General features: G+C 44.6%; 1 protein-coding gene across 1 annotated transcript in view; it reads left to right on the top strand.

Annotated features, from left to right (window-relative positions):
- Positions 1–12,953, top strand: part of RIMKLA (ribosomal modification protein rimK like family member A) — a 32,384-nt gene that overhangs the window by 12,261 nt on the left and 7,170 nt on the right. The window contains exons 2-4 of the mRNA XM_058552090.1: positions 3,030–3,260; positions 6,769–6,855; positions 11,870–12,073. Coding sequence (XP_058408073.1) covers positions 3,030–3,260; positions 6,769–6,855; positions 11,870–12,073 — 522 coding nt within the window. The remainder of the gene's footprint in view (positions 1–3,029; positions 3,261–6,768; positions 6,856–11,869; positions 12,074–12,953) is intronic.

The following is a 12,953-nucleotide window of genomic DNA, read 5'->3' on the forward strand; positions in this document are numbered from 1 at the left end:
TGGACTGAGCCAGGCCCAAAGATTTACCTTTGGAGGCGAGAGATGAAGTCCTGGTAAGACTTCCTAGGTCTGTGTGAATCTGCTTGTTGAGGCTGAGCTGTCTCTGTCCACTTGTGGTTAGTATTTCCAGAGATGGCTGAATTCTTTTCTTCCCATTTAGAAGTTTAACCGTTTGTCTGTGGTCTCATGTTGGGATTGAAAAGCCAGACGTTTCTGCTGCTTGTCATTTCTCTAGGTCACTTTTCAGTTGCAAACCCATTTTTCCCATCAGGTGCTACAAATCTCCATCAATTGTCTTACCTTGCTTAGTAGAATGTCTGTGCAATAATAACGCCAGCGCCTCACATGCGTATAGCATTTTATAGTTTTCAAAGCATTTTGCATATATTATCTCATTATTTAATGTTGTCCTGGGCTGTTGCTGTTCCCCTGAATGTTCTGTATTTACTCACCATTTTCACCCACTTGAATACTTTTCTTTCTTTCTTCTCTTACCAATTTTGAGGATACTATACAGGGTTTGCTTTTTTCCCCCTTTCATATTTTTTTGCAGGGGCTGTAAGTGGCAAAGGAAGAAGCATGTATAAATGGTCCTGTGTTCTGATGGCAAAGTGACAATAACCTGAATTCTTTCTGTAAACCATCCTGAGAATTGTGTTCAGCTCCTGGATTCACACTGTCGGCAGAAGCACTAGAAACAGTTTATCTGACTGATGGCAGCTGTCTGTCTACAGGAGTGAAACATCTCCTGGGGCAGGGGGACAGTGCAAGCTGGATCCATAGAGTAGTTTTGTGTTTGGTTTTTTTGTTTGCTTGGTTTGGTTTTGTTTTGCTTTGCTTTTACAGTTTTTGTTTTGTTTTGTTTTTGGTGAGGAAGATCAGCCCTGATCTTCCTCACCAAAACATCTGTGCCAGTCTTCCTCTATTTTGTATGTGGGACGCCTCCACAGCATGGCTGACAAATGGAGTAGGTCCGCACCTGGGATCTGAACCTGTGAACCCGAGCCGCCAAAGCGGATCACGCCAAACTTAACCACTACACCACGGGCCTGGCCCTGCTTACAGTTTTTGTATTGGAATTATTCATCCCTGGATGGGGAAATAGTAACTTCATTAGCACCTTTTGTTTTCTTGGAATTATATGGTTGTGCAGTATGTCACTCATGAAATAGAAAGTGCTTTAGGTTAAAGCCTATACGGTGGTTCTGAAACTGTGTTTAAGAGGTTTTCTTTAGAGCATTTTAGAGACTCCTTTAAGATTTGCTAAGGCAGACCAAGTAATTCCCTGAACCCACTTCTCATTGCCCTACGCATCCCATTTCCTGTCTCCATCATCCCATCCCCAGATGCTGAGTGCACCAGAGATGCCTAGGTAACTACTTAAAGTAATAAAACCATAGGATCTCAGGGTGGAAAGAGATCAAGGAGGTTGCTGTGAGCTTATCTGACCCCTGCATTGCGTCTGTGCCATCCTCGGGTGACCGATGAGCCTCGGCCCATTCCATCCTAAGGCAGTGGGAAAGTATCCTTTTGTTGAGCCCAAATCTATCTCCCTCTAGCTTCTGTACAATTTAACAAACATCGAGTGCCCATCATGCACCAGGCACTGTTCTAGGGCCTGGGGATACAGCCGTGAACAGCAAAATAATGCTCATGGATAGCTCTATCTCTTGGGGTCATAGAAGACAAGCCAAATAGTTCTTCTGCATGGAAGCCCTGCAGATACTTGAAGACCACACTCCTGGTCCTCTGAGTCTTCACTTCCAGCTTATGTTCCCAGCTCACCCAGTGTCATACAGGTTCAAGTCCTTTTGCTGTATGGAGCAATTGTCTCTGGATGCATTCTAGTTTTGTTTAATATTGGATTAATTTTTAGTAGGTTGATTTTTGGTGTGTGTGTGAGGAAGATCAGCCCTGAGCTAACATCCATGCCAATCCTCCTTTTTGCAGAGGAAGACTGGCCCTGGGCTAACATCCGTGCCCATCTTCCTCCACTTTATATGGGACGCCGCCACAGCATGGCTTGACAAGCAGTGTGTCAGTCCGTGCCCAGGATCCAAACCTGCAAACCCTGGGCGGCCGCAGCGGAGCGCATGCACTTAATTGCTACGCCACCGGGCCGGCCCAGTAGGTTGATGTTTTTTAAGTTTTTTTGTTATAAAGATAATATGCACTTGGAGACATTTTGGAATATACAGATAAGTATAAAAAGGAAATCACCTATAATCCCATTACCCACTGTTAAAATGTTGGTATATTTCCTTCCAGCCTTTTCTAACTTGTATTTATAATTTTGTATGTTTTTTTTCCACTTAACATTGACATTTTTTGCATTCATTATGTTCATGAAAATCTTTTTTTTTCTTAATTTTTTTTTTGTGAGGAGGATTGGCGCTGAACTAACGTCTGTTGCCAAATCTTCCTCTTTTTGCTGAGGAAGATTGTCCCTGAGCTAACGTCTGTGCCAATCTTCCTCTATTTTATATACGGGACGCTGCCACAGCATGGCTTGATGAGTGGTGTAGGTCTGCACCCGGGTTCCGAACCTGTGAACCCTGGGCCGCTGAAGTGGAGCACAAGAAGTTAACCACCCATGTCACCGGGCCAGGCCCCATGAAAATCATTTAAATGGTTACATAATATTCCAGATAGACTTTTTAAGGTTAGGTCATAAAAGAGTAGTAAGGATTCCTTAAGTGAGCAACACTGCTCCCTTTTCATTACATCTCCGGTCTCCTAAGCCACTACACTTTGAGTGATACTAGTGCTATCTGGAGGGAAGGTGCTGGACTCCATGATCTCCTGTGGATTCTTCTAATTGGGAGTATTCTTGATACGCTGCCTTTGTTTTTTTCCGTTCATTCTTGTGCGTTTCCTCGTATTCGCACTCTGCCCATTGGTTTGGAGTATAGGGTTGACTGTAGCTTTCTCGTTACAACAGGAGATCCAAGTGCCATTTTCAAGGCCAGTTCTTCTGGTGGGACCAAACTACAGCAAGCACAGAGCTCACTTTTGTCCTTCAATTGCAGGCCTGCAGCTGAACCAGAAGGCACTCACCACCTTCCCCGACGTGGTGCTCGTCCGGGTGCCCACGCCCTCAGTGCAGTCGGACAGCGACATCACGGTCTTGCGGCACCTGGAGAAGTTAGGCTGCCGCTTGGTCAACCGCCCACAGAGCATTTTAAACTGCATCAATAAATTCTGGACATTCCAAGAGCTGGCTGGACATGGGGTCCCCATGCCAGACACCTTCTCCTATGGTGAGTCTCCTGGAAATAGGGTTGGAACTTATCTTTCCAAACCACCTGCATCTCTGTGTTTTCTCTCCCCAGAAGCCCTGTGGTATCTTTTGTTGGTTTTCAATGTGAGTGAGTCTGTTTATTTTAGGTGATTCAACATCTTGAGTCTTCATCGTGGTCATTCCCTCTGTCTGGAATGCCTTTGCTTCTTTCTTTCTGTAATTCATTCATTAAATATGTGTCTGGTGCACACTATGTGCCAACCACCATACTAGGCAGTGGGCTGTAGCAGTAAATGGAGAGTCCCTCCTCAAGCATTCCCAGTTCACCAGAGGCGGAGGACAGCAAGTATACAAGCAATTTCAGTGCACTCTGGTAAGTGCCATCATAAGAGTTAGTGCAAGGTGGTACAGGAATACATAGGAGAGCTCCTCATGCAGTTTGGAAGATAATTGAGGAGGCTTCCTGAGAGAGAGAACATCTAAACTAAGCTGAAGTTATCCAGCTAAAGCGAGGGATGCAGGGGAGTTGTCCAAGCAGAGTCGTCTATAGCAGAATGTAGAAAGACCCAGGGGTAAGAGAGAACATGACTGATTGGTGTAGAATTTTTTTTTTTTTGTGAGGAAGATCAGCCCTGAGCTAACATCCATGCCAATCCTCCTCTTTTTGCTGAGGAAGACTGGCCCTGAGCTAACATCCATGCTCATTTTCCTCTACTTTATGTGGGACTCCGCCACAGCATGGCCTGACAAGCGGTGCATTAGTGCGCGCCTGGGATCCGAGCCCGGGCCGCCGGCAGCAGAGCGTGCGCACTTAACCACTGCGCCACGGGGCTGGCCCCACGACTGGTGTAGATTGCGAGTAGTTTGTAGAATGTAAGGGAGATAGAGCTGGGATATAAGGCTAGAAAGACAAGAAGGAGCCATATACAGCATAGGAAGGAGATTAGGGATCATCCTGAGACTAACAGGAGGTTATTGGAAGTCTTTAAGCAAAGAGGCACCCTGATCAGAATTGAGAATATCACTTTGGCTACCGTATTGAGAAGGAATCGGACAGGGGCAAAATAGAGACAAGATATGTAGTGGTAGGCTTTTAAACAATCCAAGTGAGCAATGATGGTCTAAACTAGGTGGCCATAGTTAGAATGAGGATTAGTGAACAGATTCAGGAATTATGAAGGAGATAGAAATAATAGGACATGATTGATTAGATATGAGGAGTATGGAGAGGAATCAAGAGTGACTCTGGCTTCTGGTTTGGGCAACCAAATGTGAAAGCAAACATTCATGAGACTAGAAACATGGGAGAGGAGAAACAGATGGGTGGGTAGAGAGGGCAAGGGATGGTTGGGGAGAGATGGTTTCAGTTTGGGACACGTTCTGTTTGAAGTGTCTGTAGTATATGCGAGTAAAAACACTCAGTAGGGGCAGATAAATGGATCTGGAGCTCTTGAGAGAGGTGTGGACTAGGGAAGTAGATTTGGAAACCTTCATTATATTAAGTGAAGTCACAAGAACGGATAAGATTACTCAGGGAGAATATGTAGAAGGAAGAGAAGTCTGAACTGTATACCTAAAAGGGTTAAAATGGTAAATTTTATGTTATGTATATTTATCACAATAAAAAAATGAAATTTAATAAACGAGGGTTCAAAAGCGAATCCTTTAGGGAATGGGTAAGGGAAGAGAAACCTATGCAAGAGACTAAGTAGGAGCAACTGGAGAGGTGAGAAGAGAGAGAAGAGAGATCACAGAAGCCAGTGGAAGAGCCTTCTAAGGGGACGGTGTCATTAGAAGTGTTGTTTGATTCGGAGACGACAGCCACCGTGAGCACTGACATGCGTGCTGGACTTAGCAGTGGGGAGTTGAGTGAATACAGCTTAAGTTTAGTGATGGGGAGAGAAGCCGAATTGTCAGGGGCGAGGAAATGAATGGCATGTGAGAAAATGGAAACCCTTTCGAGTAGCTTGATTGTAGGGACACGAAGTTGTAGTTAAGGGTGATGCAGGGTCAAGGAACAGGGGTTTTGTTGGTTTAAGATGGGAGAGAACTGAGCACGTTTAAAGTGCAGATGGAATTAGGACCTGGGAGGTTGAAGATACAGCAGAGAGGGGACACTGAGTGGTGCAAGACCCCTGACGAGGTGACTGGGGTGGATCCTAAGCATAGGTGCGGGACGGCTTTAGAGAAGAAGGACCCCTCTTTCCCTGTATTATAAGGGAAGGAGAAAAGGACGGCTAGAGAGGAGTTCAGTTGATCACTGATGTCAGGAAGTTGGGACTTCTCTTATAAAACAGCCTCTTGAGGAAGATGCCCCTGATTATCTACACTGCCGCTTCATTTTTTTTTAAATCATTATTAACACTTTTGTGAACAAGACAGGTCTTATCAGTATTCCAGAGTATTTTGCTTTGCAAAAACTGATGAACTGCAGTACCACCTGTGGTAGGTAGGATAACGGTCCCCAAAGATGCAAATGTATAGGAAATCAAGGAAGTTTGTAAAACAATTTAGAAAGATTTTAATATGCATTATTCATAATTTTGAAATTAAAGCTTAAAGGAGTGTAGTGAAGCCAATTTAGGCTTCTGAGTCATGCCTTGACTTTGGGTGAGACAAATCCCCAGGCTTGGTGTCTTGGGTGTAGGTTTTCTATTGCTGTACAACAAATGACTAAAAACTTAGTGGCTGTAAATAGCAGCATTTATTATCTCCCATTTTCTGTAGGTCAGAAGTTCAGCCACAGCGTGGCTGGGTTCTCTGCTCCGGTCTCACGATGCTGGATGGGACAGCCGGGCTGTGATCTCATCTGAGGTCTGGGCTCTTCCAAGCTCAGTGCTTGTTGGCATTCAGTTCCTTGCAGCTGTAGGACTGAGGTCCCCACTTTCTTGCTGGCTATCAACTGAGGGTCATTCTCAACTCCTAGAGGCTGCCCACTATCTCTGCCACATGGCCTTCTCTACAACACGGCAGTTTGCTCCTTCGGGGCCAGCAGGAGAGTCTCTCTGACATTTCACCTTCTTTTAAAGGGTTCAACTGATTAGGTCAGGCCCACCAAGAATTATCTCCTTTTTGATTAACTCAAAGTCAACTGATTATTAGCCTAATCACAGGAATGATATTCCATCACATTCACTGGTCCCTCCCACACTCAAGAGAGGGGATTATACAGGGCATTTACACCAGTAGGTAGGAATCTTGGGGACCATCTTAGAATTCTGCCAACTCCAGCCATTATAAAAGAAAACATAACCTACCTGGCCTGTGGGACTGTTATGAGGATTACGTGAACTGGAGTGTGTGCAGCCTTGGCCACAGAGAGGTACTTGATAAATGCTGGTGTCCTTGTCTCTCTGCTCCCACCCTTTGTGTTACAGATGCACAGCGCAGGTCTGTCGGGTTGAATGGGTTCAAATTGCTTTGATTAGAAAGACATGAGGCCCTGAGTGAAGCTCCATGGAGGGGCAGCGCTGACCGCTCCCTGACCGTCAGCCTCACTTTCGCTGACTTTCGTCTTTTCTTGGCAGGTGGGCATGAAGACTTTTCCAAAATGATTGATGAAGCTGAGCCGCTGGGCTACCCGGTTGTGGTGAAGAGCACGCGAGGACACCAGGGTCAGTGCTGCCCGGCCTGCACGGGGGCTGTGGCCCTGCTGGACACCACCCGGCACAGGCCTGGCGGGAGCGCCGCTGGGGGACATGGAGCCCCTGGGAAGCTTGCGGTGCAGCCCTGCCCTCAGTCCCCTCCTCCCTGGCCCCGCCATCTTTGCTTCCGTGAGACCCTTCTCGTGCTGTCCCTGGGCTGTGGCGGCCGCCTCCTGACGGCCCTGGGTCCCGAGCGCCGCCAGTGCGTCCGCCGTTCTCCTCTGGGAGTAGTTTCTCTGAAACATAGGGCTATTCTTGTCACCCCCTTGCTGAAAAACGCTCTCAAGAGCCTGTGGCCTGTTAGACCAAGTCCGTAGTCCTCCTTGTGGCAGTGAAGGCCTGGATGAGCAGCCCTGTCCTCCCTTGGCAGCCTTCCCTGGCCGCGTGGGCCCTCCGTGTCCCTTCCCAACTCCCGCTCTTTCAGAGCGAGGCCATGTGTTCTCCTCCCTCAGCCTCTGCTCTCGTCCCTTTGCTGGGAAGGCCGTCCTCCTCTGCCCTCTGCTGAGCTACTGCTCGCCCTTTAAGGCCACTCCAGGTGTTGTTTCTTTTTCTCTCCATATCCCTGGCCTCCCTCCCTCTCTTCCAGACAAAATTGATTCCTTTTTGCTTTGGGTTTCTGTAGCACCTTGTCAGTGCCTCCAGCGTAGTTCTACACCTGGTGACAGTTACAGGCTTATGTGCCTTTTCCCCTTCTTGACTGTGAGCTGCTCGGGGTGGGAACCAGGTCCTGCGCATCTCTGTCTGGGAGAGCTACCACGTGCTCAGTGCGTAGTAGGACTCAGTAACTGTTGAAGAGGACCTTGCAGCAGTATGTGAGCAGGTACCTCATGATGACGCCCAGATGGCGTACTTGGCATCTGGAGTGAGAGGAGGCACCCTAAACAGACATGCAGTGAGCACGTCCTCTGACGCAGGGACTGTGCATAGAAATGGACTGGATGCGATCACAGAGCTCCGGTGCGTAGCTAGTAGAGACAGTGCGTGGCAGGGTGGTGGCTACTGTGGCAGGCATCTGAGTGACCCTAAAGGAGGGGGAGGCCAGCCCTGCCATGGGGCAGGGGAGGCTCATTGGAAGGAAAGGAGACTTGAGTTGGAGTGTGGAGTTCGCATCGGAGGAAGTGAGTGAGCAAACTTACAGAGCACGTGTGAGCAGAGCAGCCAGTGAGAGTGGAGGGCCTGTGGAGGAGTGGGAGAAAGGAGTTTGGGTGGCAAGGGGGGCTCTAATACTCTTCAGATATGTGCAAGTGCGAAAGGCCAGTGTCTCTCAGCCAGTGTTTTTATCGTGGGAAAACATGCATGACATAAAATTCACCTGATATTTACTGAGTGCCTACAGAGGGCCAGGCACCCTTCTAGGCTCTGGGGATACAGAAAGGAACAAAACAAAAATTGCTGCCGTCAAGGAGCTCACATTGTATAAGGTAAGACAGACGATAAATGGAAATTCAATAGAATATACACTTTTTAAAAACATTTTAAAATTTGAGATATAATTCAAAAATGTACCATTTTAAAGTGTACAATTCAGTGGATTTTAGAATAGTATTCACTATTGTGTACAATCATCATCATTATCTAATTTCAGAACATTTCCATCACCCCAAAAAGAAACCGTTTACTGTAAAGAGTCAGTCCCAGTTGCCCCTTCCCTAGACCCTGGCACCACTAACCTACCCTCTGTTTCTGTGGATTTGCCTATTCTGGATATTTCTTATCAATGGAATCATATAATATGTGGCCTTTTGTGTCTGACTTCTTTCAGTTAGCATAGTCTTTTTAAGGGTCATCCATGTTATAGCATCTATCAGTACTTTATCCCTTTTTATGCTTCAGTAATATTCTACTGTATGGATATACCACATTTTGTTTATCCATTCATCAGTTGATGGACATCTGGGTTGTTTCTACTTTTTGCTATTATGAATAATGCTGCTATGAACATTCGTGTACAAGCTTTTGTGTGAACATATGTTTTCAGTTATCTTGGGTATATACCTAAGAGTGGAATTGCGAGGTCAGATAGTAATTCAGAGGAACTGCCACACTGTTTTCCATAACGGTTATGCCATTTTACATTCCCACCAGCAATGTATGAGGGTTCCAACTTCTCCCCAACCTCCTCAACCCTTGTTTTATTTAGTATTCGTTCACTTATTTATTTATTTACTATTTATTTGTTTTTATTATAGTCATCCTAGTGGGTATAATGTGGCATCTTATTATGGTTTTGTGGTTTTGATTTGCATTTCCCTGATGACTAATGATGTTGAACGTCTTCTCATGTGATTATCGGCCACCTGTGTATCTTCTTTGGAGAAATGTCTATTCAGATCCTTTGCCCATTTTTCAGTTGGATTATTTGTCTTCTTGTTGAGTTTTTAAGAGTTCTTTAAATATTCTGGCTATTACACCCTTATCAGATATATAATTTGAATATATAATTTTTCCCACCCTGTAGGTTGTCTTTTCACTTTCTTGGTGGTGTGCTTTTTTTTTTTTTTTTTTTTTCCCTTTTTCTCCCCAGTAGATAGCTGTATGTCATAGTTGCACATCCTTCTAGTTGCTGTATGTGGGACGCGGCCTCATCATGGCTGGACAAGCGGTGCGTTGGTGCGCGCCCGGGATCTGAACCCGGGCCGCCAGTAGCGGAGCATGCGCACTTAACTGCTAAGCCACGGGGCCGGCCCAGGTAGTGTCCTTTGATGCAAAAAAGTTTTTTATTTTGATGAAGTCCGATTTATCTATTTTTTCCTTTGGTTACTTGTGCTTTTGATGTCATTTTGTGCTTGCCTAATCCAAGGTCACCCAGTTGTACACCTGTGTATCCTTCTAAGAGTTTTATAGTTTTAGCCCTTACATTTGGGTCTCTGATCCATTTTGAGTTAATTTTTTTATATGGTGGGATGTAGGAGTCCAACTTCATTATTTTGCATGTGGATATCTAGTTTTCCCAGTATCGTCTGTTGAAGAGATTGTTCTTTCCCTGTTGAATGTTCTTGGAACTCTTGTCAAAAATCAATTGACCATATGTGTGAGGGTTTATTTCTGGGCTTTCCATTCTATTCCATTGATCTGTGTGTCTGTCCTTATGCCATGCCACACTGTCTTGATTACTCTAACTTTGTAGTTAGTTTTGAAATTGGGAAGTGTGAGTCCTTGAATTTTGTCCTTCTTCTTCAAGATTGTGTTGGCTACTTGGGTCCCTTGCATTTCCATGTGAATTTTAGGATCAACTTGTCAACTTCTGTAAAAAAGGAAGTTAGAATATTAGTAGGGATTGCATTGAATCTGTAGATCAATCTGAGGAGTATTGCCTTCTTAACAATACTGTCTTCCAATCCCTGAATGTAGGATGTCTTTCCATTTATTCAGATATTTAATTTCTTAAAACAAAAATGTTTTTTAGTTTTCAGTGTATAAGTCTTGTACTTCTTTGGTTAAATTTATTCCTGAATTTTTTTTATTCCTTTTGATGCTATTGTAAATGGAATTGTGTTCTTAATTTCATTTTCGGATTGTTCATTGCTGGTGTAACACATAGTATCTTAGGGAATAAACAAAGTTCCAGCAGTTAAGTTAGACTCTAGTATATGGAAATAAATCCAAAGAAGGCAGTGGACTGGTACAGGCGGTGCCTCTGAGAAAGTTACTAATCTTGTAGACCCTTATTTTCGTCATCTATAAAACAGAAATAACTGTCTTTGTCCTAGTGGCTCACAGGGCTCGTATGAAGTATGAAATAATGAAATAAGTGAAATAAAAACAATAGTGTTCAGCACATAGTAGATGATTAACTAATCTTAGTGTTCTTCCTCCTCTTTTTGTCCCTCCTTGCCTTGAAACTGTAGCTCCTTTATTAACCACAGATTAAGCCCCATATTAGAACTTCTGTGCCAGGAACCAAGGAACCAAGTCCCTATTCCTAGCCCCCTTCTCTGTTGAAGATCCTGCCTGATGTTCAGGGAACCCCCAGTGCCTATAACCAAATCCCAGCCATCTGTTGCCAGATGCCGAATCTCCTGTGCCAAGTGTCCAGTGATTGAGACATGTTTTGCAGGTTAGTTTTTAGTCTTATATGCCACTAGGGGCTGATGCCCATCACTCTTTAATCCTTTTCAGGTAGTGATACAGATCTTAGGAAAACCATCTCTTTGTTTCATATTTGCTAACAAGAATGCTCAGACTGGGTAAGCTCAGGTCAGATTTGCAGAGCAAACCTATCAGGAGCCTCTACACAGAAATCGAAATATAATGATGTACACTTGAAATTTATATAATGTTGTAAACCAATGTTACTGCAATAGAAAAGATAAATTAAAAAAATAAAGTAAAAAAAAAAAAAAAGAAGTATAGACCATTCCTTTTAGAATTAACAGGTATAGCCAAAGAATAAGTTTCTTATGTGTAAAAGGAGGAGGGACGCCTGTCAGTGGCCCCCTCCCTGGACCCCCAGAGTGTTTTGCATAGACCTCTCTTAGTGCCATATCATGCTGTGTTATAATTATCTTTTTTGGATCTCTCTCCAGGTAGACTTGGAATTCCTCTAAAGTATTCCATTAATTATGTTCTGTAAACATTGATTGACAACTGCTTTGTGCACCGAGCCCAGTGTGAGGTTTGGGGGATTGAAAAAATGAGTTAGACATAGACCCTGCCTAATCAGCATCCTCGGGGTGATAGGAATTGCTGACTGTTTTTGGAACTGAATTGACTAGATCCTTAGAATTTTATTTTGACCCCTTCTCTCTATTTCTGGAATCATTATTATTTCATTTTGAAAAAAGAGTAGTGATGGAGGGAGAGGGACCTGAGGAAAATCAGGAGAGAATAAGGTTCAGTGGCCGTTTGATAAGAAGCAAGAGTCTAGTCAGAGAAATAGAAGGGGTCAAAGTGAGGCAAGTTTGGAAAGAATTGTTGACTGTGTGGGACAGGGTTCAGAGGCTTCTCTAACTACTTCTTTTGCTCTTTGTCTTTCTTCTTAAAGGAAAAGCTGTTTTTCTTGCAAGAGATAAACATCACCTCTCAGACATCTGCCATCTGATCCGCCATGATGTGCCCTACCTGTTCCAGAAGTATGTGAAGGAGTCACATGGAAAAGATATCCGGGTGGTGGTGGTAGGGGGCCAGGTGATAGGCTCTATGCTTCGCTGCTCCACAGATGGACGGATGCAGAGCAACTGCTCTCTCGGTAAGGTACAAAAGCTCAGAGTCAGTTTGTGGGTCAAGGGAGGCCACCAGGATTTTTCATTAGGCTATTGGGACCCATTCAGTAAATGTGTATCGATCCCTCCTATCTTGTCAGACCCTCTGCTAGGCACCAGGATCACAGGTAAGAATTAGAAACAAGCAGCCAGCAGTCCAGGAGGGGGACAGATGGGTATAAGTACTGTGACAGACGTCAGGCCAGGAGTGGCAGGACCCTGAGGTTTGAACCCTGTCCTGTACGTGTTAGGACCTAGTGGTCAGGTTTAAACAGGGAGTGAAATGAGGATCAGTGTTGGAGTGACACTGACATCTGGGTGGAGGACGGATTGAAGGCATAAGATAGGAGGCCAGGAGATGAGTTTGGAAGCTGTTGCGACAGATCAGGTGAGAAATAACAAGGGCAGTGGCAGGAGGCATAAGCATATTCTGCTTTTGTGTTGTAATTGAAAGCTGTGTTTTTCTTACATGTGTGATGTTATTAGAAAGCTGCCATTTATGTTTGGGTCAGATGCATAAAACCCCATCCCATTGACCTATTGATAAAGCTTGTTTTCTGTTGTGAATGGAATGTTCCAGGAGGGATGTATATTCTTGACCCCATCACAGAAAGCTATTATCAATCTCATTAAATGAATTTGTATGTTGGGAACATGAAAAAAAAACCTATGGTTATTATTTCCTAACTCGCCAGATGAGTGTACCGAGTCTAGTGACTAATAAAGAGGCTGAAACACCGATTTGGTCCTTGCTTCAGTAGTCGCGGTTGAGTGGTTCCCGTGAGCGGGCTCTGTGGTAGAGGTGGAGAGTGTAGCAATCAGTGAGGGAGTCCTTGCCCTCGGGCAGTTTATGGTCCAGTAAAGGAG

Source organism: Diceros bicornis, chromosome 13 (genome assembly GCF_020826845.1).
Source record: "Diceros bicornis minor isolate mBicDic1 chromosome 13, mDicBic1.mat.cur, whole genome shotgun sequence".
NCBI lineage: Eukaryota > Metazoa > Chordata > Mammalia > Perissodactyla > Rhinocerotidae > Diceros > Diceros bicornis.